This window comes from Dendrobates tinctorius, unplaced genomic scaffold (genome assembly GCF_039654945.1).
Source record: "Dendrobates tinctorius isolate UK_male_01 unplaced genomic scaffold, ASM3965494v1 ptg000165l, whole genome shotgun sequence".
NCBI classification, from domain to species: domain Eukaryota; kingdom Metazoa; phylum Chordata; class Amphibia; order Anura; family Dendrobatidae; genus Dendrobates; species Dendrobates tinctorius.
Genome location: NW_027361832.1, coordinates 6,507,682 through 6,534,439, shown reverse-complemented (window position 1 = coordinate 6,534,439; position 26,758 = coordinate 6,507,682). Strand labels below are relative to the sequence as shown.

Below are 26,758 nucleotides of genomic sequence, written 5' to 3'. Positions count from 1 at the left end.
TGCACTGGGCCCTGGGTTCCTTCTGATGCATGACAATGCTAGGCCTCATGGATAAAGTGTGTCAGCAATTCCTGCACAATGAAGGCATTGATGGTATGGACTGGCCTGCCGTTCCCCAAACCTGAATCCAATTGACTACATCTCAAGCACATCTGTGACATCATGTCTCGTTCCATCCACCAACTCCATGTTGCACCACAGACAGTCTAGGAGTTGACTGATGCTTTAATCCAAGTCAAAACAAGATCCCTCAAGAGAATATCCGCTAACTCATCAGGGCCATGCCCAAGCATTGTAGGGACCCAGAAGGTGTAGGCAGGTCGTACAGGCACGTGGAGGCCACGCACACTACTAAGCATCATTTCCTTGTTTTGAGGAATTTGCACTGAAGTTGGATCAGCCTGTAATTTGATTTTAAGTAGCATTCTAAATCCAGACTACTGCGGGATATTTTGATTTACAATGATCATTTCTATATTTTATTGTTCTTGACACATTCCACTATGTAATGAAGAAATATCTAGGATGTGGTATTTTTGTGTTCCCTTTATTTTGAGCAGTGTATACACACCTCGGGCGGGTCACTGCCAACGCCACAATAACGAAAGAAACCAATACTAGCTGCCACCCCCAATCGCTCATACAGGACATCTGGGCTCATCAAGATGTTGTGGCCTTCACACACCCTATTAAGGTCGCAGTGCACTGACCGGTCGTGGTAATTTATTAATTTACTTGTTTGAGAAATTTTGGAGCGTGGATCTGATTTAACCCCTTCACGACATGCTCCATACATGTACAGCGCATGTCGTGTACCTCCCTCGGCGCCGGAGCACATGTCTTTTCAGGCAGATGTCAGCAGCTTTGAACAGCTGACATGTGCCCCTAACAGCCATGGGTGGAATTGTGATCCACCCGCGGCTGTTAAATGCTGCTGTCAATCTCCGACAGCGGCACTTAATGTGATCGTGTCGGAAGCGCGTCACTAATCCCACCCTTCAGCACCTGTCACATGACTGCGGGGCACAGATGGGTTGGCATGACAACCCAGGGTCTGCAGCAGACCCCTGTGGTTTTCATTGCCGAATTGCTATGGTTATCATTGCCCAGTGGATTTTCAGTGTTTTTTTTCTGAACAGGTCTTGAAAAACTCTTGATGGAATTAAAAAAAAAAGTGCATTTCACTTGTTTGAAGTGAATTCTGATGGAATCGGCCTAAATCCAGGCACCGGCCAAACTGGCTGCAAAAAAAAAAAAGCTTTCTAGAACAAAAAAATCTTCAAAAATCTCCAGAAAAAAAGAGCGTGCCTACTGAAGCAAAGCCTGAGGCTTTTTTTTTTTTACAGCCTCACGTTCCCTTTAAGGTCTGTACTGAACATGTGCTGCACACGTGGTAAAAAGAAAAAAACTCTAGTTTTCAAAAATGTAAACTACATTTCCCAGCATGCCGCGCCGCTTCCTAGTCAGCAAAGCAAGCGTCAGAGAATGCCGGGTATTGTAGTCCATAAAGCGTATGAGCGCATCGCGTCTTCATAAATTCATATATATATTATAGACGGTTTACTTCTGGCACACAACGTTTTATAACACGGATCCCGGTAACGGTTGGCAGTGTAGCGTCGTCATCAAACTCTAAAATGGCGCCCAGTGCAGAAACAGCTCACGTCCTTCCAATAGCCACGCCCCCTTACCAAGTCACGAGTCATGGGCGGAAATGCTGACGTGCTACGCGTCAGATCACGCCGTACGTCCATGCGCCCGTATAAATAGCGCGCCGACGCGCTGCGGCCTTTTCCCCTCTACCCCGGCTGTTAGTGCTGTGTGTGAGTGTGTGCTCCGGAGCCTGGCCTCGGCACACATTTCTTATTATTAAAAAAAATATAAAAAAATAAAAAAAAAGCACAAAATCCCTTCAAAAAACCCAGAAAAATCCCCCCGAGCTCCTCTTCTCCCCTCACGTTTTATTTTTTTGTTGATTTTAACAAGAGAAGACGTTCCCGCCGCCGCCAGCTCTCAAGGATTTTAACGCTAGAGGAAAAAACAAAAATTTACAAAAGAAAAAAAAAAACGGAATAAGTAACGTGAAGTGAAGAGACAAGCTGCAGCTGCCCGACCGCGGAGAGGACCCTGCGACACCGGTGAGCGGGCCCGGGGGAGGACGGGGCACCGGGGGCTTGTATGGGGGGGGTCCTGGCCAGGGATGTGGGACACGAGGGTCCGCAGGCCGACGCTGGGGGTCTGAGTCGTCACACAGGGGGTCCCCAGGCTGATGTGTGTGTATGGTAGACACACAGGGGGTCCCCAGGCTGATGTGTGTGTATGGTAGACACACAGGGGGTCACCAGGCTGCTGTGTGGGGTTGGCTGTGTGAGAAGGGGGTTCACGTGCTGGCAAGCGTGTCTGATCATATGGGACATGAGGGGGGTCCTGGCCCTGTGTGTTCTGAGGTCTACGGTTTGCCAGTGTGGGACAGAGGTGCTCCCAAGCGGGTGTGTTGGGCACGGAGGGGGTCGTCGGGCCGGTGTATGCAAGAGGGGGGGCTACGGTCTGACAGTGTGGGACACAGGTGGTCCCAGGCCGATGCGTGGGTTTGGGACACAGGGGCCCTGTGTTGTGGGGGTCACCTGGCCAGTGTACACGTGTGGAGACTACAGTCTGACCGTGTGGCACACGGGCGCTCCCGGGCCGATGCGCGTGTATGGGACACTCGTGTCCCCAGGTTGGCGCGTGACCATGTGCTGTACACATGCTCCAAACAGCTGCCATGTGAGTGCATCATATGATGGCACATGTGCTGCTGCCTTCCTCCACTGGTTCACTTACTCTGAATCCCGCTCACACACTTTCCATATGGGGCAGGCTTTAAACCTCTGTCCGTTTTTTTTTAGGTAGAATCTAGTGATGAAATGGTCCAAAGTGACTGTCCCACTGCACTGATCCTGCTCAGTTTGTTTTCAGCCATCAGATCACAGCTTGTTCTGCTCCGTTCCCTTGGAAGGGGCTGTGCTGTCTTCTGCGCTTACCAGCGAGTCTGACCACCACCTATCAGTGATGACTTCCTTTTTTTTTTTTGCAGGACAACTCCTTAAAGTTTTAAGTCCTTAAAACCATACAATCTGCGTCTCCTAGCGCTGCCAACGCTTTCTGAGCTACGGACAGATCTTCCGTTCTTGCGGTGAAGCAACCTCTCGTCTCCGCTCTTCTACACTGTAGTCTTGCTTCATGTCTTTCAACTTTGTGGTCTTCAGCTTGTGGCTTTCTAGATTTTACACAGCTACGTTCTGGTATTGCAACAGCTGGAGTCACATGTTAGTCCAGTGTTCTACAGTAAGCATGAAGCTGTTGCTGGGCCAAAGAGAGCAGTATTGGGCAGGGACTGTGACTGCGTTTATCTATCAACTTATTCTCTTCAGACATGGTATATCCAGAGGATATGCCATAACTAATGCAACGTCTACAGCTGGGAACCATGTCTGTTAAATTGTGTTCTCCTGGCCGATGACAGTGGACTGGTTGCAGCAACCTGACGTTTTTGCATAGGATTTGCATAGTGCTGATCCAATTTTTTTTGTGTGATCGTGCTGGGAAAGTATCCTGCTGTAACGGAAAATACACTATCCATATGTTTTTGTCTTTTTTTTTTTTTTTGTTTTTTTAACCTCTGATGCATTTTAAAGCACAGCATGCCTATTCGAATTTTCAGCAATTTTCTCCATTGAGATCCATTGCTTGGCATAAAATTTTTTATTAAAAACACATGTAAATTCTGGTTTTCATAGCCTTCATTTTTTCATGCAGCATAAAACTTCCATCAAAAACTCGATTGGTACTTCCTTATTGGTTTCTGTAAAAGTATTGTGATCTTAGAAACATGCCATATACCTGAACACTTATGGCGGAAAGTTCTATCTTAAGCCTTGCTGTTGGGTGTAGTATATGTGGTGATTCATAAGGAAAGGGAAGTTTGGCGTGTCTTTTAATGCCCCATTTTTACCTAAAAGTCAGTTAGGTTTTTCTATTTTGCTTTTAACAGATGAATTTCTGCAATGCGTGTAAGGTGCTTCCAAATATTATACATCCTCGTCTCGTCCATTACTAGAGTGAAAGAATGACTCACGAGGCGTATCTTGTACATAAATCACCTTCTGCCGTCATCGGTTCTGTAAAGTTCAAGTTACAGTAATGTTTAACTTCAGTTATAGTAAGAACATATAGTGTAATCTGATATGCAACCTGAGATTCTCCTCCCAGGTTTTTTTTTTTAGGAAAGGTGACTGCTGAATTTAGGTTTCTACCTGCTGTGCAGTTACTATGGATGTCAGTGCAAATGCTCGGCATGGCTGAGACTCCTGCAGCAAAATTGCACAGTTTTACCACGATTTATAATGTGTGTAAAAAGGTGTACTTCACCTGTGGAAACTGTGGGTCCTAGCTCTGCCAAACATTCTCTGAGAGATCCCAGACTTGTGGGCTGCTTGGTTGCGCATTTGCACTGACAGGAGCATTTTATTTTTGCACCAGATCCAGAACTGGCAGCGCTTTGGACTCTGCAAGTTCGCTGTGCCCAAAGCGCTGCTGTCTATTAAATGCAGGTGAATCTGCATGTGTTTACCTGCATTTAATGATCGCTGGCATGTAAACTACAAGTGACACTTGCAGGATTCCATCCAGTTACAGAACTTGCGGTGTGCATACCTCAATTACTGAAATTTTAATTTCGACTGTGAAACATTGGGACTTACTAACTTATGATTTTTTTCTTGCAGTTAAACCCTAAACGCCAGACAACATGAATCCAAGTGCTCCCAGCTATCCTATGGCATCCCTGTATGTTGGGGACCTCCACCCTGATGTCACAGAGGCTATGTTGTATGAAAAATTCAGCCCTGCAGGTCCAATTTTATCTATCAGAGTGTGCAGAGACATGATCACCCGTCGATCTCTGGGTTACGCTTACGTCAACTTCCAGCAGCCGGCCGATGGTAAGAGCATTTTGTACGAGTTTAAACATATGGTTTGCATATTGAAAGTTACATGACCCTGAGCCGCGGACTATTTGTTTTTTGGAAAGTCAGTTGTGAGGTTTGGTTTCAGGGAGGAAAGGCTGCCTCTATATCGGGGCATCACAACACTGCAGATTCCAATGGAAAAGTAATGAATACCATGGATTACAGTTTATCATATTCTTGGAACGGTGTCCTTTTGACAGTGCGCCGAGCGCACCAAAATGCAACACGTTGCGTTTGGCGTAGGTCGGCACATCGTCAAAAGGACGCATGCGCTGGCAAACACAATACCTGTACACGGCCTGCATACCCAATGCTAAAGATAGGGTACGCAGGTCGTATGCAGCGTCATGCGCCCATAGGCGGAGCTGACCGGAGGAGGCGCAGCTTCACGGTGGCTATGCACATCCCTCCACAACTCTAGGAAATGCTAGTGTGAAACTAGCCTTACAGATGTCCTTGATTGGATTTGAACCCTGGACCCCAGTGCTGCTAAGAAACTGTGCTAACCACTGAACCACCATGTAGTACTAACCACTGAACCATTGAATTCTGTGCTTCTGTTGCCTAAGATAACATGATGAACATATATATGTGCAAAATCAGACGCCTTGAGCTCCATTAAATTTGAGTTTCCATAAGTTAATATTTGTATCCATTTTCCCAGCTTGGTTTCACTCTATGGTGTCTAGTTTGCTGCCCCTCTGACTGCTATCCACCCACCACACTCCTGACTGCCTTTATAAGATAAAAATGATTAGGGACACTTGGCAACAAGATGACATTTGCAGGTGCTTTTAAGGTGGTGCCTTATTTTTTATTACTCACTTTCTGTGTCCTTTTATTTTAGTAAACCCTAACTTGTGTTTTATAGGGTATTGTATCCATACCTGGAAACACATCATGACACTTGACTACAAATGGGGGTGTCTAGTAATTTATTAGGACTTTGCCAATGACACTTCCTGGGAGTGTAAGCCTTTCAGGCAGTGGCATAAGGTCTCATTACAATGTTATCACTATAAACTGTAAAATCTTATTGCCAAGTTGTAAAATTTGCTTTGACAACTTAAAGTTCATTAGATTTTTTTTTTTTAAGTCAAGTAACTCCTTTAATTGGTGCTCCTCCACTGATTTTTAAACAGTAAGTTGTGCCCCCTGTAATGGCACAAATTTCTCTTTTCTTCAATAACTGTGCATATACCATAGAGCCTTTGTGGACATTGCTGTTTTAAAGGGAATCTGTCACCCCTTTTTCAAGTATGAGCTGCCAGGACAGCCATCAGGGGATTATCTACAGCATTCTGTAATGCTGTAGATAAGCCCCTGATGTCGGTGCCGGCAGCTCATATTTGACAAAAGGGGTGACAGATTCCCTTTAATCGGCATCAGACGAGAAAAAGCAAGCAACCATAGACGTTCACACTCAGTTTGTTGAAAGGAACATTTGCACCATTACATATATCGAGTTGCGACTCCCGGCTCCAACATGAAACACTGGAGCAGCCAGCAGGAGACAAACAGGAGTGGTGCCGATAACAGACTAAGCTGCCAGAAGGAGTGTAAAGGGCCTGTCACACTAAGCGATATCGCTATAACGTCCCTGGTTTTTGACGTTATAGCGATATTGCTAGCGATATCGCTGTGTGTGATACTTACCTCTGACCACTCCCCCGCTGGTTATCGCTGATCGCATGAGAACGGCCTGGACTGTTTCTCGTCGTCAACTTCCTGTGGCGCCGACGAGCGACGCGTGGACGCGGGCGGGAGGACGTCAGGTTCGCCTCTTCTGACAGGTAAGTAATGACCGCTGCTGTGTCGCTGGTGAGATCTGCCTGTGTGGCAGCTCACTAGCAACCACTTAGCGCTGCTCCAGTGATCCTGACCACGTCATACCGCTGGTCGGGATCTCTGGTGCATCGCTAAGTGTTGACAGTACCTTAAAAGCCAGGGTACTTCGATTTGAAGCACGACTCCAGGGATACAATTAAAAGTTGGAGTGGTGCTTAAAAAATATATTTTGGATCTGATGAGGCTGGTATACATTCTGGAATGCCTGTATCCTGTTAATATGAACATTTTTTGACTAACCTCAACTCTAAAATCGTTTTTATGGAGCAAAGGGAAATTTTAAGGGCTTAAACAGCCATAATTGCATGGATTTTTGAAAGAACGTACACCAGCCTCATCAGGGTTAAGAACAAGACATATGCACTTGCTTTAATAGTGAATTCCGCAACATTAAACAGTTATTTTAGTCATTTCAGCTTTATTTGCAAAATAAATTCCATAACCTGTACATTGTTGACTGGAGGCTGACATTCTTTTCTTTCCCCGTGCGCCAGCTGAACGTGCTTTGGATACCATGAACTTTGATGTCATTAAGGGCAAGCCTGTTCGGATTATGTGGTCTCAGCGCGACCCATCTCTGCGCAAGAGCGGTGTTGGCAATATCTTCATCAAAAACCTCGACAAATCTATTGATAACAAAGCCCTGTATGATACTTTTTCTGCCTTCGGTAACATCCTGTCATGCAAGGTAATGACGGCCAGATATACTGTATCTTTTAATGTTAATGGGACTGTCACTTTATAACTGATTTATGATCTTACAGGTCGTTTGTGATGAAAATGGATCTAAAGGATATGGATTTGTACATTTCGAGACCCAAGAAGCTGCAGAAAGGGCTATTGACAAGATGAACGGCATGCTTTTAAATGACCGCAAAGTGTATGTATTCCCTGAAAATTCAGTAAAAGAATATTAAATGGGGGTCCTTGTAAGACCAAACATACCCCACTCCCCTGGCAATATACATTTGTGAATTTTTTTGGGAAATGTGAACTGCTTGGCAAGTTGCCTCTTTGCTGACTGTTAGGCTGTGTGCACACGCTGCAGATTTTGTAAAATTTACCTGCGGATTGCTCTGCGGTTTTGCCCTGCGGTTTTCCTTCTCCTCAAATGGAGGAAATGGCAAACCGCAGGAGAATCCGCAGAAAGAATTGACATGTCAATTCTTTCTGCGGATTGAAAACCGCAGATAATCCGCGCGGAAAATAGGGAATAGGGAATCATGGTACTGTACACCGCAGCAGAAAGCGGCCAAAACCGCTGCGGAACCGCAGCAAAATCCGCAGCGTGTGCACACAGCCTTAGGGTTGCTGGTGAGTAGGACAGTTGGCAATCACCTGATTAAACTAGGGGCCTGATTCTCATAGGGATTGTTGGAGATGGCTAATTTAACCTTTTAAGGACCTGGATATTTTGTGCATTTGTTTTCCTTCCCTTTATACCATTCCAGGTGCACTTTTTTTTTTTTTTTTTTTTGTCTTTGTCAAGATATGGTAAGAATTATGGTCAAAACTATAATTCGTGCTGCAATAGCATGGCCTTCATAAGACTAATGGTTGGAAAAAATAAAAAACAAGCAGAATGAAATTTTTTGGGAGGGAAGCATTTTTATCGCTTTCATTGATATACAAATGACATTACAGTAGGGTTCTACAGGGCAGCGCAACCACTGAAAAGCCAAACGTCATGACTTTTTTTCTTAATAAAATTTCAGAATATTGTTAAGCTCTGACTTTTGCCATTTTCTGAGATTCATGACTTTTATTTTTTCATGCGTGGAGCTGAATAAAATCTTGTGTTTTGCATGCTGAGCTGTAGTTTTTACCATTTTGGCATACAAACCATTTTTGTTCACTTTTTAATGTAGTAATTTTATGGAGATGTGGCAGCAGAAACCATTTTGGCTTTTTATATTTTCCACTTTAGAGTACAGCTAAATATTTTTTTTTTTAATTGCACTACTTCAGAAACTACTAAGTCTGAAAAGGGTGATTTAAAACTGTGGTTGTGGTTTTTTTTTTTTATTATAACTTTATATAGTCCCTTAAAGGGAAGTAAACCTGTGATAGGCGCTTGGTGACTTTGCAGCAGTATCTAAATGGGTTAACAGCAGCTATCAGAACATGTTCTGGCTGCTGCTAGGAAAGCAGATGCATAGTATGTAACGCTGCCAGAACCGGATGCGTATGATGTGCGCACAGCTTCTGTGATGAAAATAGGATTGTTAGTAGGGTTCATCGAATAGCAGCATCTGTAACCTGAATACCTGGAGCTGTCCTGATAGCTGTTCGGCGCCTTGGCTGCATGTGCTGTGCCTGTGTGACAGTCACAACATGTGCATGGGCATGGAGAGCCTGTTTTTTGGGCTCACCACACATGCTGACTGTGAAACAGCCGCGACACAAGCAGCTGCGGCGCCGAACAGCTGATTATCGGAAGCTCTCCATAACGATTCAGCTATTCATAAGCGCTAGCTATTTGGATAAGCACTTACCTGAAGATATTTGATCAGTCCTAATTAGGTTTAGTTTCTCTAAAACAAGGCTGGAGGTTAGTACTTTGTTCGCTTAACAATCTGTAATTTTTAACAAAAATTATTTTTTTTATAGATTTGTTGGACGTTTCAAGTCCCGTAAAGAGCGAGAAGCTGAACTTGGAGCAAGAGCTAAAGAGTTCACTAATGTTTACATCAAGAATTTTGGCGAAGATATGGACGATGAACGGCTCAAAGAAATGTTTGGGAAATATGGTACAGCTCTTTTACATTTGTAGAAACTTGATATTGTCTACAGCTCATCTGAACGACTTGCTTAACTACAACTTTTCATTATCTTAAAGGTCCAGCGCTCAGTGTTAAAGTCATGACTGATGAAAGCGGGAAGTCTAAGGGTTTCGGGTTTGTCAGCTTTGAGAGACACGAGGATGCGCAAAAGGTAAGTTAAAAGAATCACTTTAGATCATGTGTTCTTTAAAAGCTTCACTTGAGCCAAATGTTTAAAGGGGTATTCCATCTCCAAGATACTTTCCCAATATGTAGTAGGTGTAATATACTAGCAAATGCCTCCAGTAAGAAATGTGTAGTTCTGATTCACTGTTGCTTACCCAATGTGCATGGCATTGCAGTAGCTTGGATATTCATGATTACAAGTACAACCACTAAATGTCACTCATTGTAGCCATGGATAGCTAAACTACTGCAATGCTCTTTCACATGGGGGTAAATGGCTTATCAGAATTGGAGATGAGCAAACTTGTTTGGATTTTGTCCCTGAATCTGATTTTGACATTCGGGCCATATTCGAACACTATTCGTGCCGAATGTATGTCTTATATTCGGTTCCGACCATATTCGGTAATTTCTACTCCCATTGACTAATGTCGTTCGGCTGTGTTCAACAAATATTGCAAAAACAATACAATATTCGATGCTGATCAGATTCAGAACCAAACTTGAATAAATTCGCTTATCTCTAATCAGAATAATTAGACTACGTTTCTAATTGGAGGTACTTGCTAATGACTCCTACATATTGGGATAGGATCTTGGAGATGGGAATACACCTTTAAGTGCAAATGTTAAGCTCATTCACTTAGCCAAATGTGTCCATGGAGTTCCAGAACCATGTATTCTGGAACACCCATGGTTTTAAATAAAAACCGCTCTCCATTAGTCAAGACCTTGTGGCTGGGCATAAACCAACAGATGGGCACAGGATGCCTCCTCCAACTAGCTTTGGGTCCCAGACCTGGGCCTGAACCAATCGCACTTTTACAGTCTATCCATAACTGATGAGAACCCTTTGTATTAAAGAACCAATCTCCTCATGGGAAACGTCAAAGTAAGACTATAAACTGTCTCCAATTTACATAATGAAGTGTTTTAAGTTTTCCTAATTTAGTTATAATTGCTCTGGCCCTTTAACACAAGTCTGAACCTTCCACTGTCTCACTATGACAGCAGATACTTCCTGCTTCTGAACTGGGAGATACCACTGTGTGGGGAGGGGGTGGCCACACTGACATTGCTGCTTGTTATCACTAGTGTATGTTCCCATTGGATGTACTTTGTATATAGCAATGTAAGATGGCTCCCGCTATTTTATGGAGGAAGGTAACAGCAGCGTTGTAAATTCTGTAGTCTCTACACATTTGGTATCTCCCTGAGATGAGAAACAGCCTGACTGAGCTCACTTTGGAAAAACGAAACTAAAACCTGTGTCTCTTAATATCAAGGAAGCCTCTGATTTATTAACCATAAGTACAGCGGCTGAGCTTTCTCCTGCCTCGTTATACCTACAGGTACTGCAATTACGTGCGGGTAATATTGATACTACTGTCTGATGTACAAGATCCCATGATTGGTACATTGATCACCTTTTTTTTTTTTTTTTTTTTTTTATTGCACTGGTATCCTGTACGTCCTGTAGATTAATGCTGTGTGTGCAGGTTTTTGGTGGGAGATCTGCATTGTTTTTAGCAGTTTGTATTGCATGGGTTCTCTATTTTTTTTTTTTTTTTTTTTTTTTTTTTCCCCCCCAGTATTTGCAGAGTTGGTTCTCTTAATCTTCACTGCTGGCACTTAAAAGGGGTATTCCCATTATGTAGTAGGTGGAATAGCAAGTACATCCAATTAGAAATGTAGTATAGTTCTTGTGATTTGCTGTGTCACTTACCCCCATGTGCAGGGCATTCTAGTAGCTTTGGTATCCATTTTTATGACCACTGACAGTCACTACTGCAATGCCCTGCACATAGGTTAAGTTGACATAGCAAATCAGAACAACTATACTACATTTCTAATTGGAGGGACTTGCAAATATTAGATTTACTACATATTTTGATTTGAAACACAAACAAAGCACAGAATGAAAAATGTGCAAAAATACCTTGCAGTAAGACATATAATAGTACTCAGCAAGTGCTGATAAAAAGATGACAACAAATACAGGGTATTTAGTCGATACATTTTTTTTTTGCAAAAAAATGTATGCCAAGCTGCTCCACCTTGTCAAGGTAACCCCTATTGAAGCAGTCCCTATCTAATATATTTAAAACCTGAACATGTGAAGTGTTTAAATGAGCAGGATTAAGACAGGCGCTTACCTGTATGGGCTCGTGGCGTGAGACAGCTCCTTTTTGCATGTCACACGAGAGGGGTGGGGTCTCTCAAATCATGCATAAGCACAAAAACTGGATTAAAAACACATGTGAAATGCACAAATGTGAACAAGTCTGTAGGACAATGTTCACACCACCCACTGATTGAAACACAAACAAAGCACAGAATGAAAAATGTGCAAAAAATACCTTGCAGTAAGATATATAATAGTCAGCAAGTGCTGATAAAAAGATGACGACAAATACAGGGTATTTAGTTGATAACGTTTTTTTTGCAAAAAATGTATGCCAAGCTGCTCCACCACATCAAGTTAACCCCTATTGAAGCAGTCCCTATCTAATATATTTAAAACCTGAACATGTGAACAGTGTCTAAATGAGCAGGATTTGCAAATATTAGATTTACTACATATTTTGATATGATCTGGGAGATGGGAATACCCCTTTAACCATCCTCACTGTCTTTTTTTTCTCGTTCGCCTTATTGGGGGACACAGAGACCATGGGTGTATGCTGCTGCCACTAGGAGGCTGACACTATGCACAAAAAAAGTTAGCTCCTCCTCCGCAGTGTACACCCCACCGACCGGCAGGAAGTTCCTCAGTTTAGCTTAGTGTCAGTAGGAGGTGGACACGGGTCTTTCATTAGACCCATATCTACCTCGATGTACGTCGTTCCTTTTCAGGTTCCAGGAGGGATACAGTGTGAAGAGTCACAACTGTACTCCCACAAAGAGGCTATGAGTACGGCGTGTACTGCCACCCCGTATCCTCTTAGTTCTCCGGGCGGACCACAGGCTGAGCACAGGTGTCGTGCCAGCGAAAACAGATGGTCCTTGCCCCCCGCCTCCCACCCACTCGCCCACCAGAGCCTGTCGGTTGGACGAGGCACGAATATGTAGAAGATGAGCAGACAGCGTGGGATACAGAAGGTACCTTTATTGGAGCACCGGAACATAAAGCCACAAGATGACCTGGGAGCGGCGCCAAAGTAGCGCCGCAGATTCTCGCACTGCTCGCGCCGTCCGACGGTCGTCGCATCCCTTTTTGGCCCCGGCGGCGGTGCGGGCCTTCTTCACCCCACCGCCGGTATTCTTGTGAGGGTTGCGTCTGGGAGCAGGGCTATGGCGGCGTCTCCTTTAGGGGCGGACGCGGCTGCGTCGCAATTCTTCCGCGCCGCCCTGTGCTGACAGGCGGCCGCCGTTTCAAATTTAGTCCCCGGCTTCAGTTTGGGCCTTTGCACCCGTCGCGGCCACGCCCCCCGTTCATTATCATAGGCCGGCTGCCCTCCCGCCCGTTCCTAAGCCCTCCCACCGCCTCTCTAGTCTTGTGGCTGGGAAGGGGGAGGAGGCGGTTCTTCCCTCTGGTGCAGGCGGCTAGCTCCGCCTTTCTTCTTACAGAGTCCGCGCTTTTTGATTCCTCACATCAGGCTGCCGCCATCTTTGCAGCCTGACAGCCGGAGACTACAGCAGATGCCATCTTTCGGGGACACCGGACCGTGAGTAGTTCTGCAACTGCAGACTGACACCCTACCCTGCCTTGCTGTCCCCCAACCCTCCAGCACTTCCGTAGATTTTTTTTTTCGCATGCTCCTCTTGCAATCGCAAATTCCCCTCTGCCGGGACTGCAGCAATCCCGTTCAGCAGGATGCCGTCCAGGAGCCATCTACTGCGCCACGTGAAATCGAACCCCCCATTCCTGCTGGGCCTCGTCCCTTTCACAATCTGTGGCAGACCTCACCAGGGTGTCTCAGTCCCTAGTTGGCCGTTCTTGATAAGTTGCCCCTGGACACTTCTGCAGGGTCCAGCAGGTCGCAAGACGTTCCATCTGAGCCAGCTAGCAGATGCCGCGAAAGGCCCAGGCAGGATCCACGGCTGGAATCCTCTCCTGGTCTCTCATCGGCACCTAGTCCTTCCCAGCAGTTGCCCTCCCGTGCCTCCTCACCCGAGTCAGGTGAAGCGTTCTCGGATATGTCCTCTGAAGGGATTTTAGAGCTGGATTCTGACCAGGACGCGGACATGAAGGTTACGGTACAGAACCTCATTGCTGCGATTAACCACACCTTCGAAATATCTGACTCCCCTGCGAAATCCTCAGATCAGGAGGTTTCGTTCAGACGGGCACAAACACCATCCAGGGTATTCGCCTTCCACTCTGAGTTTGGCAAGATCCTTGCCAGGGAAAGAAAATCCGTCCAGGCGATTTCAAAGAGGGAAGCGTCTCTGCGTGCTGTATCCGTTGGCTAAAGAGCTCTCTGACAACTGGTCTGCTTCCCTGTCGGTGGACGCACCCGTGTCCAGACTTTCTAATAACACGGTTCTCCCGCTTTCAGGTGTAGCGTCACTAAAGGATTCTAATGATAGAATTATAGAATCCTTGGCAAAGTCAGCATTCGCGGCGGCTGCAGCGGCGCTATGTCCAGTCTTTGCCTCATCTTGGGTGGCAAAGGCCATAGCCACTTGGGCAGAGGATCTCCGTAAGGGCATCCTAGATAAGGCCCAACCAGAGCAATTGACCGATCTGGCCAACCAGATTTCCCATGCAGGGGATTATCTGCTTTCTGCTTCCTTGGATGCCGCGTCTCGCGCTGTTCAGGCGTCAAGCAACGTTGTGGCAATCCGACGTACAATTTTGCTCAAGGCTTGGCAGGCGGACTTGTCTTCTAAAAAGTCTCTTACCAATCTGCCTATTCATGGAGCGTGTCTCTTTGGGTCCCAGCTGGACCAGATTATTAAGGACGCCACTGGAGGCATGAGTTCTCTCCTCCCTCAGTCCAAACCTCGCAGACCCCCGCCAAGGCGTCAGTTTCGGCCCTTTCGGGCTTACCGCCGCTTCAATACGGCAGAGAACTTCTCTAACCAACAAAGACCACAGGTACGCCAGGATAGAAAGACGGTGTCCTTCAGACCCACTCCCTCCTGGCGATCTCACTCCTCCCAGGGCAGACCCTCCAGGTCCAGATCTGGACGGTCCACGTCAGCATGACTGTCAACGAACTCCCGAGGGTCCCTCCCAATTGGGAGGTTGACTCCGTTTCTTCAGGGATACCTGGCTGGCCTCAGTAGAGGACGCTTGGGTCAGGGAGCTTGTATCTTCAGGGTACAAGATAGAGTTCATTTCTCGTCCACGGGATCGCTTCTTTGAGTCCCGTCCTCCAAAAGATCCAGCCTTAGTTCTGGGGTTCTTGCATCCATCGCCTCTCTCCTCAGTTCCGGGGCGATTGTGCCCGTTCCCGAATCAGAACGTTTCACAGGGTTTTCTTCAAACCTGTTCGTGGTGCCGAACAAAGGCTGGACAGTTCGCCCCATCTTCGACCTCAAATTACTCAACAGGAGAGCCCGACTGCGTCATTTCCGAATGGAGTTTCTTCGGTTAATCGCTTCCATGGAGACGCAGGAGTTCATGTGTTCAATAGACATTCAAGATGCCTATCTACATGTTCCCATATTCTCCGGGCATCAGAAATTCCTGCGATTCGCCAGGAACATTATCAATTTTGTGCACTGCCGTTCGGTCTTGCCACCGCACCCAGAGCATTTACAGAGATCATGGCGGCGTTGATGGCCTGGTGGAGAATCAGAGGTCTCGTTCTTTTTCCGTACCTCGACGACATTCTGATCAAAGCTCCATCCTTTTGTCAAGCTCGCCAAAGTCTTACCTGACCAATTTCGGGTGGCTCATCAACGAAAAGAAGTCTTGTCTTGTCCCGACACAACGTCTTGTGTTTCTGGGTCTATTGTTCGACACTCGTCGATCGAGGGTTTTTCTCCCTCAAGAGAAAATTGGCTCCCTGCAACGGGATGTACGATCGCGGCCGCTCATGAGACTTCCATCTCTCCGGACGACCATCAAAGTCCTGGGAAAGATGGTGGCGGCAACAGAGGCGGTCCCCTTTGCCCAATTTCACTCCAGACCCTCTCCAACTCACCATCCTATCCCGGTGGAACAGGTCTGTCCTTTCCCTGGATCGCCCATTTCGTCTTTCAAACCATGTCAAGCAGTCCCTCAATTGGTGGCTGACGTCTCCTCTCATCTCCCTAGGACGGTCATTCCTCCCCTTTCACTGGCAGATTGTGACAACGGATGCCACCCTCCTCGGCTGGGGGGGCAGTGTTCCGCAATCACACTGTTCAGGGTCGTTGGTCAACTCAGGAGTCAGCCCTGCCATTCAACGTCCTCGAGATACAAGAGATTTATCTGTCTCTCGTTCACTGGGAGAGACTTCTCAGGGGACTGCCTATCCGGATTCAGACAGACAATGCCATGGTGGTGGCATATGTCACACGCCAGGGAGGGACGCGGAGTGTCTCAGCCCTGGCAGAAATGTCCAAGATTCTTCATTGGGCGGAGGCTTCAGTCCCGGCAATATCCGAGGTACACATTCCCGGCGTGGACAATTGGGCCGCCGATTTCTCAGCCGCGAGGATCTCGCGGCGGGAGAGTGGTCCCTACATCCGGAAGTATTTCTTCAACTTGCAGTCGTGGGGAACCCCGGACGTAGATCTGCTAGCTTCTCGCCTCAACAGAAAAGTTCCACAGTTTGTATCCAGGGCTCGAGATCCTCTCGCGGTGGGCGCCAATGCTCTGGCCATTCCTTGGTCACAGTTCGAGCTCCCCTACCGGTTTCCTCCCCTGCCTCTTCTTCCCAGGCGGCTGAAGAAAATCAAGGCGGAAGGAATTTCAGTCCTCCTCTTCGTCCCGAATTGGCCCAGTAGGGATTGGTTCGCGGACATCGCCAACCTTCTCGCGGACGCCCTCTGGAAGCTTCCAGACTGAGCAGATCTGCTGTCTCAAGGTCCGATTTGCCACCCCAATTCTCGGCCGCTCAATTTAACGGCGTGGCTGTTGAGGCCGAGGTTTTGCAACGATCAGGATTTTCCGATCGAGTTATTCATACCATGATCTGAGCCAGGAAGCCATCGTCTTCCAAGATTTATTGCCGTTCTTGGAAGAACTATTTCACTTGGTGCGAGATCAATGACATTCCGCCCATGTGTTTTTTCGCTCCCTTCTGTCCTGGCGTTCCTTCAAGCGGGGCTGGATGCGGGTCTTGCCCTCAGCTCTTTAAAGGGTCAAGTGTCGGCGCTGTCCATTTTATTTCGGAAGACTGCTCCTGTCCTCAGGTTAAAACCTTCCGTCAAGGTGTGGCTCACATGGTTCCTCCGTACCGAGCGCCCGTAGATCCATGGGATCTTAATCTGGTTCTTGAGGTTCTGCAAGGTCCTTCCTTTAAACCTCTCTGGGATGTTTCCCTTTCTCTCCTTTCGTGGAAAGTAGCCTTTCTGGCAGCCATCACCTCCATCCGGCGCGCGTCGGAATTGGCGGCCCTCTCTTGCCGCTCTCTTGGTATTCTACCAGGACAAGGTAGTTCTGCGGCCTCCGCCCTCTTTCCTTCCTAAGATTCTGTCCACTTTCCACCTGAATGAGGACATTGTTCTCCCGTCTTTTTGTCCGGGTCCAGCTCACCCTCGGAAGCGGTCCTTGAACAAGCTGGACTTGGTCAGGGCGATGAATGTCTACCTAACTAGGATGACTTCTTGCGGAAGACAGATTCTTTCTTCATCATTCCAGATGGGGCGCGGAAAGGTCACCCGGCCTCCAAAGCTACTATTGCTCGCTGGATCAGATCGGCAATTTTGGAGGCCTACCGGGTCAAACAACGAGTGGTCCCTCCGGGAATTAGAGCGCACTCTACCCGGGCAGTGGGTGCCTCCTAGGTGGTACGTCACAGAGCTTCCGCGCTGCAGCTTTACGAAGCTGCAACCTGGTCATCGGTTCACACATTTGTAAAATTCTACAAGGTCCATACCTACGCTTCGGCAGATGCCAGCCTAGGTAGAAGGATCCTGCAGGCTGCGGTAGTGAGTCCGCTGGCCTGACGGAAGTTTGTTTTTCCCACCCCAGGGACTGCTTTGGGACGTCCCATGGTCTGTGTCCCCCAATAAGGCGAACGAGAAAACAGGATTTTTGGGTTGCTTACCGTAAAATCTGTTTCTCGGAGCCTTCATTGGGGGACACAGCACCCTCCCATGTTCTACAACTCTTGTTGTTATGTTGGTTGGTTTGAGTTGTCTGTTCTGTTTTCAATCTATTCTGTTACTTCTCCTACTGCTTTCTCACTAACTGAGGAACTTCCTGCCGGTCGGTGGGGTGTACACTGCGGAGGAGGAGCTAACCTTTTTTTGTGCATAGTGTCAGCCTCCTAGTGGCAGCAGCATACACCCATGGTCTCTGTGTCCCCCAATGAAGGCTCCGAGAAACAGATTTTACGGTAAGCAACCCAAAAATCCTGTTTTTTTTTTTTTTCATATAGCATTTGCTAGGTCTAGTTTTTATATAATCAAAAGTATTTGACTCTAGGATAGTGCCTACTATTCTGCAGTAAGCACACTTGTGTCGCTTCTACCCATTTTTCATGTACAAATAGATGTACATATAGTATTTATCCAGTCTCCTTCCTTACCCTCAAATTTTTTTTTTTTTTTTTTTTTTTTTAAATCAAGTCCAGTTGCATTCTCAACAGTTTTAAATTACATAAGTCACCAATCTAAGGCTGACCCCCTTTATATTTAACAATCAACCTCAGAATAGGCAATAATGTTATAAAAATCACCAACATGTTGAACTCTCCCTAATGTCCCCCATCACCCAGACTGCCCCTTTTTTTAGTAAGTGTCCCACACTACCACGTTATGGGATTCCACAATACTGTTGCAGAGTGCAAGAAGCGAGAGCTCAAACATAGCTGCATTGTGCACTGACCAGGGAATGAACGGGAAAGTCCTCGGAGCCGTCGCCGCTCAGACAAGGCTTCCTAAAGGTTGTGGCAGCCTTGGGCCGTGTGCACATGGCCCGATGCAGATATCCAGCGGATCCGCAGCAGATTTTACCACGCAGAAACGCTGCATATCTGCATTGTGATGTACAGTAGTATGTTAGTCAATAGAAAAAAAATGCTGTGCTGACGCTGCGGATTTTTCCGCGCGGTTTTCTTGTTCATAATATGCAGCATGTCACTTTTGTGTGGTTTTCCACCTGCTCTATTCAAATCCGCAGGGGAAAACCGCTAGAAAAAAGAAATCCGCAGGAAAAATGCAGGTCATTTGACCTGTGGATTTCTTCAATTCTGCGCGGGAAAAATCTGCAGGGCAAAAAAGTACGTCTGCGCTTAGCCTTGTAGTAAAGCAAAAATTTGGACACTTTAGTAAGCTGCCTGAAATGGTCCTGGGTCATTAAGGAATGCTCTGTGCACTAAAGACGAAAACAATGACCAGTCCAGGTCTGCCCACTGAGATAAATATTCCCTAGGTTAAGAGGAGACTCGTGTATCCAGCGAGGAGTCTACTCTATCCTGGTATGGAATAGGATCTGAAATACCCATTTGGATTGGGTAATTTTTTCCTTTTGTCCTCCAGTAATCCCAGGATACAGGTTTTTAGGATCTGCAAGTATAGCTGTCACACCTTAAGGAATGCTCAGACTTGGGTACTTCTTTGGAATGGAATTATTCCTACAGTAAACATCATGTGCTTTTAAATTACCATATTATATGTTGCATCTGGGGCATATAATAGGTCTGAGCCTCTGTGATTTGCAATAACCCCTTCAGGACCAGGCAATTTATTTATTTTTTTTTTTTTTTGTTTTTGTACCTCCGTTCTCCCTTTTTATTCCTGAAACCATAACTTTTTTTATTTCTGCCATCTATGCTGTGAGGGCTTATTTTTTTGCAAGATGAGTTGTAGTTTTGAATTACATTAATTTTACCATTCAACCTACTTGATAAGGGGGAAAATTCAAGTGCATGGAAATAAAAAATAGTATGAAGTTCAGAAATGATAACAGCAATGCCTAATTTAGATATTTTTGCAGTGCAAAATGAAGACTTTTTTTTTTTTTTTTTTTTTTTTTTTTGTGAGGGCTGACTTTCCCATTCATACTATTTTGTGATAGATGCAATGTTTTTGTCACTTATGATTTTTTTTTTTTTTCTTTTTTTGAGATTTAGTGGCTGAAAAGTGTTCTGGTGTTTTCTTGTACTTTAGTGAGACAGCTGTCATAGCCCATTGATGCCCTATGATCATGTCATCAGGGGTGATCTCAGTCAGTGCATGCTTGCACCAATTATGTAGTTTGACACTGAGACTGTGCAGCATCTAAATGGTTGATAATTGTAGCCAGTGCTCTTCACTCGTGGCTGTAAGTCAGATGCCAGCTATTTAATATATTAGCCATGTGTGGAGCTCGCAAGCCACATGAGGCCACACAGTGCAGGTCAGAAAGTTGAGCCCATAAGAGTGAAGTTTAGTAGTAAGATTATTTTCCAATGACCCACTCGTGTATAGAATTCAAGTGACAATTTTTTTTAATATTATAACATTGGTTAAAGGGGAACTATTTTTGGGTTCTGAATACCTGCAGACCATCACAGTAAGGCCCCTGCAATGAGGACTTGCATTACTCTATAGCAGGGTTCCCCAACTCAGTCCTCAAGGCCCACCAACAGGTCATGTTTTCAGGATTTCCTTAGCACTTCTACAATACAAGGGAAATCCTGAAAACATGACCTGTTGGTGGGCCTTGAGGACTGGAGTTGGGGAACCCTGCTTTATGGTACAATTCGGTGTCTCCTTTTGACCTGTATTCCATCGGCAAGTGCTTTAGTACGTGAGTTAGCAAGTTTAGAGGCTTGTTCTGCACTTGCATCTCTAACTTCAGCCTTTCTCCTCCCGGTTCTCATCTTGTGCTAATGATTGACAGGTCACTCTGTTCTGTGATCTGCTCCCTGGCAGACATCTTGCTCAGGCGCAGTCATTCCAAGGACGGTGCATGTGCGGTAACCTCCTAATGTTTTGCAAGATGGATTATCTGCGCTTGTGCAGTATCGCCCCTGGACTGACTGTGCCTGCCTGTCAGGGGAGCATGCCACAGAAGTGTAACCTGTCGAGCACTGGCAGGAGGCCGGCACCAAGAGGAGACAGAGACCCAACGTTGGCATGTGCAGAACTAACCTCTTTGCAAGCTGTTACTTAAAAATGCGCTGATGGTTCAAAGACAATGGAGACAGATTTGTAATATGAAGGTATGGAGGTCATTTACTATGATGCATCTTTAGGGGTTTAAAAACCTGCTGACTGCTTCCTTTTATGCTTTTGAGCTTGTAGGTTGCAGTATAAGTGAAGTCTATAATTTCATCTGCTGTTTTTGCATTTTTTCAGCTTTTATGTTCTCTTAAGTATTACTCGAGTCACTCAATGAAATTCTTTTATTTTAAGGCCGTGGATGACATGAATGGAAAAGACATGAATGGTAAGGCAATTTATGTTGGAAGAGCCCAAAAGAAAGTAGAGAGACAAACTGAGCTTAAACGGAAATTTGAGCAAATGAAGCAAGATCGAATCACCAGATATCAGGTGAGTGGCTTCACTTTGTTTTATCTTAATGTTTACAGGGTTAACTTGCAGTGTTTATTAATTGACATTTTATTTATAGGGAGTCAATCTCTACGTTAAAAATCTTGATGATGGGATCGATGATGAGAGGTTGCGAAAAGAATTCTCCCCTTTCGGTACCATCACTAGTGCGAAGGTGGGCTTCACTACATTGTAAACATCCTTATGTAAAGTATGCTGTCATTTTTATTTCTGGTCCTGTAACAAGTATAATTCATAGTTCTCTGGAAGGAGTGGATTGCAAATTGTTTCTCAATTTTAATTTTATCTGATGTTTCAGGTCATGATGGAAGGTGGACGCAGCAAAGGGTTTGGCTTTGTCTGTTTCTCCTCCCCAGAAGAGGCAACCAAAGCTGTAACAGAAATGAATGGAAGGATTGTAGCCACCAAGCCATTGTATGTGGCCTTGGCACAACGCAAGGAGGAACGTCAAGCACATCTGACAAATCAGTACATGCAGAGAATGGCCAGTGTCAGGGCTGTGCCCAACCCCGTCATCAATCCTTATCAGCCACCACCATCCAGCTACTTCATGGCAGCTCTGCCACCGGTATGTTACAACACATAAAGGGGCAGGGAGATGAAAGCTAACGGGCAAATATAAAATAACCTACTTCTACCAAAACTGCATGATTTCCATGCTGATCACTAAAGCTAGCTACACTTTCAGTTAAGATACTTTTCCCCTCAAAGTGTCAGCACGTGACCTGTGATATGATGAAATGGCTAGCTGGTTCAGGGGATAAATTAAGCAAACCCACTTCAACTGTGAAGGAAGGGACTGGCTTAATAATCTGACCCACAGCCTAGCCCTTTCATATAAGTCAGACATGGAGAGAAAAAGTAGAGCCAATGGGAAATCCTACAGGCTGTGCTGTTAAATGTAGATTCAATGATTTAGCTTTACTAAGCCTCTCCTTACATTGGAGAGCCTCTTTTTAATCCCAGTACATGTGGAAGGATTAATTAAGCTAAATACTTTTCTGTATTAGGCTCAGAATCGTGCCGCATACTACCCAGCTGGACAAATAACCCAACTTAGACCCAATCCCCGCTGGACGACACCAGGAGCTAGGCCTCACCGTAAGTCAGCTTTTAGTTTTCCTAGTAAACATGGTCTCTGATGCAGCTATTATGGCAAAAGCTTGACACAAATAATTTGGTTAAGTATTGGCTTTATGTTGATGTTTCTTAAGTGACCTTAATTATCAATTTACTATCCTGCAGCATTCCAGAATATGCCAGGAGCCATCAGACCTGCAGCTCCAAGACCACCAGCATTTAGCACGATGAGACCAGCATCTTCAGTCCCACGTGTTGTATCAGCTCAGAGAGTCGGTAAGTGCTTGTCTGTCTAAATCATTCTGTAGAAATTCTTGACCCAAAAGGTTTTTTTTTGTTTTTTTGTCTGAGTGACTAGTATAGTAATCACAAAATCGTTATCTAAAATTGCTTTCTAAGCTGGTTTCAGGTCCAGAGTATTGACAATGATGACTGGACTTACTGTGCTGTAATCTGGACCCATCAACCTCTTAAGCATGAGGCTGTTGTGTTTGGGTCAGTAGACCAGCATCTTATGCTCATATTGTGAAAGTTAAATGTGTAAATCTGTTACGACGGGATCACAAGTGTAGATTCTCGTACTGCAGAATTGGATCTGATTATGCTAATGACGCTGATCTAATTCTGATCCTAGTTTGAGCAGTGTCTGCTTTGTGTTACAGCTCTTACCCAAGATAATCGGAACACAGTTTAGAAGATGGAGCACTTGATTTTTTTTATTGTCTGAGTCTGGAAAAATCTGACAGCATGTCATTTAATTTGCACAGCATGCAGCGTTTTTTTTTTTGTTTTTTTTTTTAAACAGACTTGGTCTGTGGAGAAAAACAGATCTACACGGCCCCATTATGTAACATCGGATAGCACTCATCCGATTTATGCTTGTGTGAGCGAGCCTTGTAAATTGGTGATCTCTGTAGACCATTTGATTTCCTACTGTCAGCTGTAAATTTAAACAGCACATGTAGTTGGAGTGTTGTCTAAAAAAACACACTGAACAGATTTGCATATCACACGCCAGAGCAGCCATGATGTCGGGACACACATCAATTGACTCTATGCAGTGCAGCGGCTTAAATCCTAAGCACAACAACAAATGCTAATAGGCATCAGGGAGACACTGGAAATATTTGCTTGTCTGCCATGTCCACTCCCCATGTGATGGATGACAGGTAGTTAAAGGGAGCACCAGACACCCTAGTAATTTTTCAAATCAATTTTTGAAACTCAAAGGTCCCAGAGGCTGGTTTGGGCCTCTGGGCTGCCATTTAGCCAGGACAATCTGCACAGGACTAGCTTCAGGCCTTGCTACATCATCTGTTAAACAAAACGGCCATTTACCTCTGGTGCTGGGCACAGACTATAGCTGAAGACATTGCTGAATTACTATCTGAAATTAAAGCTTACAAGTTTGAGGGGAAAAACACAAGCTTTTATTAAATAACTGGTCTCACAATCTGTACTCTAAAACAATACACTAAAGTTCCAATTTTTAACAAACCTGCAATATTTTAAGTTTATAACAAATTTTCTTTTACAGCTAATACTTCGACCCAAACAATGGGACCACGTCCAACAGCCGCAGCTGCTGCAGCCGCCGCCACTTCTACCGTGCGCTCAGTTACACAGTATAAATACGCTGCTGGTGTGCGTAACCCTCAGCAACACCTTAACGCTCAGCCACAAGTTGCTATGCAGCAGGTAAGCATTGATTCATAGGACCCCATACCGAAGTCAGTTGAACCTGCTGAAATCGACTGCCTAATGTGCATGGGGTTGCTAGCCAACTGATGGTCAGATATTCACCTCTAACTGATGTTGGTGGGAGGCTTTCTCATGGAGAATGTGAGCAATTCTGTGTATGGTAGTGTCAGCAAAGATGGGCGCTGGCCTCATTCTGTTGACTGCAATCTGTGTAAGACCAGCTAGAAGGAGTTCCTGCTTGGGGCTCAAGTCTGCAGTCTGATTGCAAACTTGTGAAACCTCAGTGTGTGCTGTAAGTATTCTTTGGTGCTGTGAGCAGGCAGTCATGTGACCAAGTATGCAATTTTCACACTTGCAGACATATTCAGACTAGATATGTCTGGCCTCACTCAATTCGCTTGTATTAAGTGAGGTTGTGCATGTCTAGTTGGCACATGACCACATATATGTAAATAACAAACATGCTGTCACATGCTTCAAGTAGTGACTGCAGACTTAAAGGGGATGTCCAGCTGTGGACTTTAAGATCTGGGTATGTGAATTGTTTAATCGACAATCTAATTTATGTGGGGAACACTTACAACTTTCCTAACAGGGTTTTGGGAAGAGAATTGTTTATTCATGTAAACCTAAAACTACACCAAGCATAGCTTCAAGTAGATGTCGCTGCTGATAACTGTATTAATGGGTTTCTGAATATGCTTGATATTTGCTTTGCAGCCTGCTGTCCATGTACAAGGACAAGAGCCCCTGACTGCCTCTATGCTGGCCTCTGCTCCACCACAGGAACAGAAACAAATGCTTGGTGAGTAAAGCTCTTCCTTAATGTCACGTTGTGCACACTACAAAAGAGCATAAAGTTTGACTTGGCTTCTTGTTTTTTTTTTAGGTGAGCGCCTCTTCCCTCTCATTCAAGCCATGCACCCAACACTGGCTGGAAAAATCACTGGGATGTTACTGGAGATTGATAATTCTGAGCTTCTTCACATGCTTGAGTCACCAGAGTCTCTCCGCTCCAAGGTATTTGCAGTGTAGTGAATACTGTTAAGTGCATTTACAACTATGGTGGCCTGGTGTAATTTTGGGCTTCCTATTTTAGGTTGATGAAGCTGTTGCTGTGCTGCAGGCCCATCAGGCCAAGGAAGCTGCGCAGAAGGCCGTGAACAACCCTGCAGGAGTCGCAGCTGTCTAATATGCATGTAAGTTGTGTCCAGTTCCTTCCATCTGTTTTATAGCTCTATATTTTACCTCCTTTACTATGAAGATGGATGTATAGATAAAAATATACATTAGTACCTGCTCTGCAGATTTGCAAGTGGAGGATTTGCTTTGATGGTAGTTTTGAGGACATTTCAGTCTTTATACATCTGCACTTGCTGCCCATTTATTTCAGAGTATGATGGTCCCAACTAGTTTCATGAGAAACATCTGACCCCTGTATTTAGTGTTTGTTATAAAACGAAACATGGTGTGCTAATGATTTCTTTTTTTTTTTTCTTATAGGCTGAGAACTGTCAAAGACTTCACTTCATTGAAGAAAAATATCAAAACATGGAAAATCTTAAATTTCTGAAAAACACTGCAAAAACATAAAATCAAATAAAAAAGGAAAGGAAACTACAATGCTTACGTACCAACAAATGCCAGGTCTGGCATATCATTGCTGGTCCTAGATATTCTAAAAAATAAAAAAAAAATCGTAAAATACAAAAACAAATGGAATTGTTTTTTTTTTTGTTTTTTTTTTAAAGACCCGGGGAAAGGCATTTTGAAAACAGTACGAGAAGTTAAGCATTCCTTTCTTTCATTTTGTAATTCTTTATTGCTGAAAAACCCAGAATTTCGCCACTGTTGGTATTTTGTGGGAAAGATAGCTGGGCAAAAAGAAACATAATTTGGATTATAAAATTCTTGCTTTAATAAAATCACTTAAAACATTGCATGGTTTTGTGTCCTCATTTGGGTTTTACAGTCCATTTTACATATTTTAGACTTTTCCCTGCTGATTTGTGGCTGGTGTGTTCAAAAGCCCATACACACACTGGGCAACACTGCCAAGGGACAAGAAAGTTCATGGATCCCCCAACTAAAAATATTTCTAGATTACAGGAATCATGAACATGGATGAAGGGGACACCAGTAACATAGTAAGGCTGAAAAAAGACATTAGTCCATCCAGTTCAGCCTATAAAATTCTGTCAGAATAAATCCCCAGATCTACGTCCTTCTAAGGAACCTAACAATAAATGTAAGATACAATATTGTTACACTCCAGGAAGACATCCAGGCCTCTCTTGAACCCTTCGACTGAGTTTGCCATCACCACCTCCTCAGGTAAGGAATTCCAGATTCTCACTGACCTAACGGTAAAGAATCTTCTATGTTGGTGGAAAAACATATGCTCCTCCAGATGCAGAGAATGCCCCCTTGTGACCATCGCCTTTCTTGGTATAAACATCCTCGGAGAGATTTGTATTGTCCCCTTATATACTTGGTTATTAGATCACCCCCTCAGTTGTTTTTTTCTAGACTAAATCCTAATTTCTTTATCGCCTTATTGGGGGACAC

The 26,758-nt window shown here is 44.9% G+C and overlaps 1 protein-coding gene across 1 annotated transcript; it reads left to right on the top strand.

The window, feature by feature from the left end:
- Positions 1-1,769: 1,769 nt before the first annotated feature.
- Positions 1,770-26,130, top strand: LOC141053113 (polyadenylate-binding protein 1). The gene is made up of 16 exons (XM_073550440.1): positions 1,770-2,138; positions 4,767-4,982; positions 7,352-7,545; positions 7,622-7,737; positions 9,468-9,607; positions 9,697-9,791; positions 21,251-21,388; positions 21,468-21,563; positions 21,708-21,977; positions 22,420-22,510; positions 22,655-22,765; positions 24,027-24,187; positions 24,911-24,995; positions 25,080-25,210; positions 25,290-25,389; positions 25,694-26,130. The coding sequence occupies exons 2-15, from the start codon at positions 4,790-4,792 to the stop codon at positions 25,380-25,382; spliced, it is 1,914 nt and encodes a 637-aa protein (XP_073406541.1). The 5' UTR covers positions 1,770-2,138; positions 4,767-4,789; the 3' UTR covers positions 25,383-25,389; positions 25,694-26,130.
- Positions 26,131-26,758: the final 628 nt, after the last annotated feature.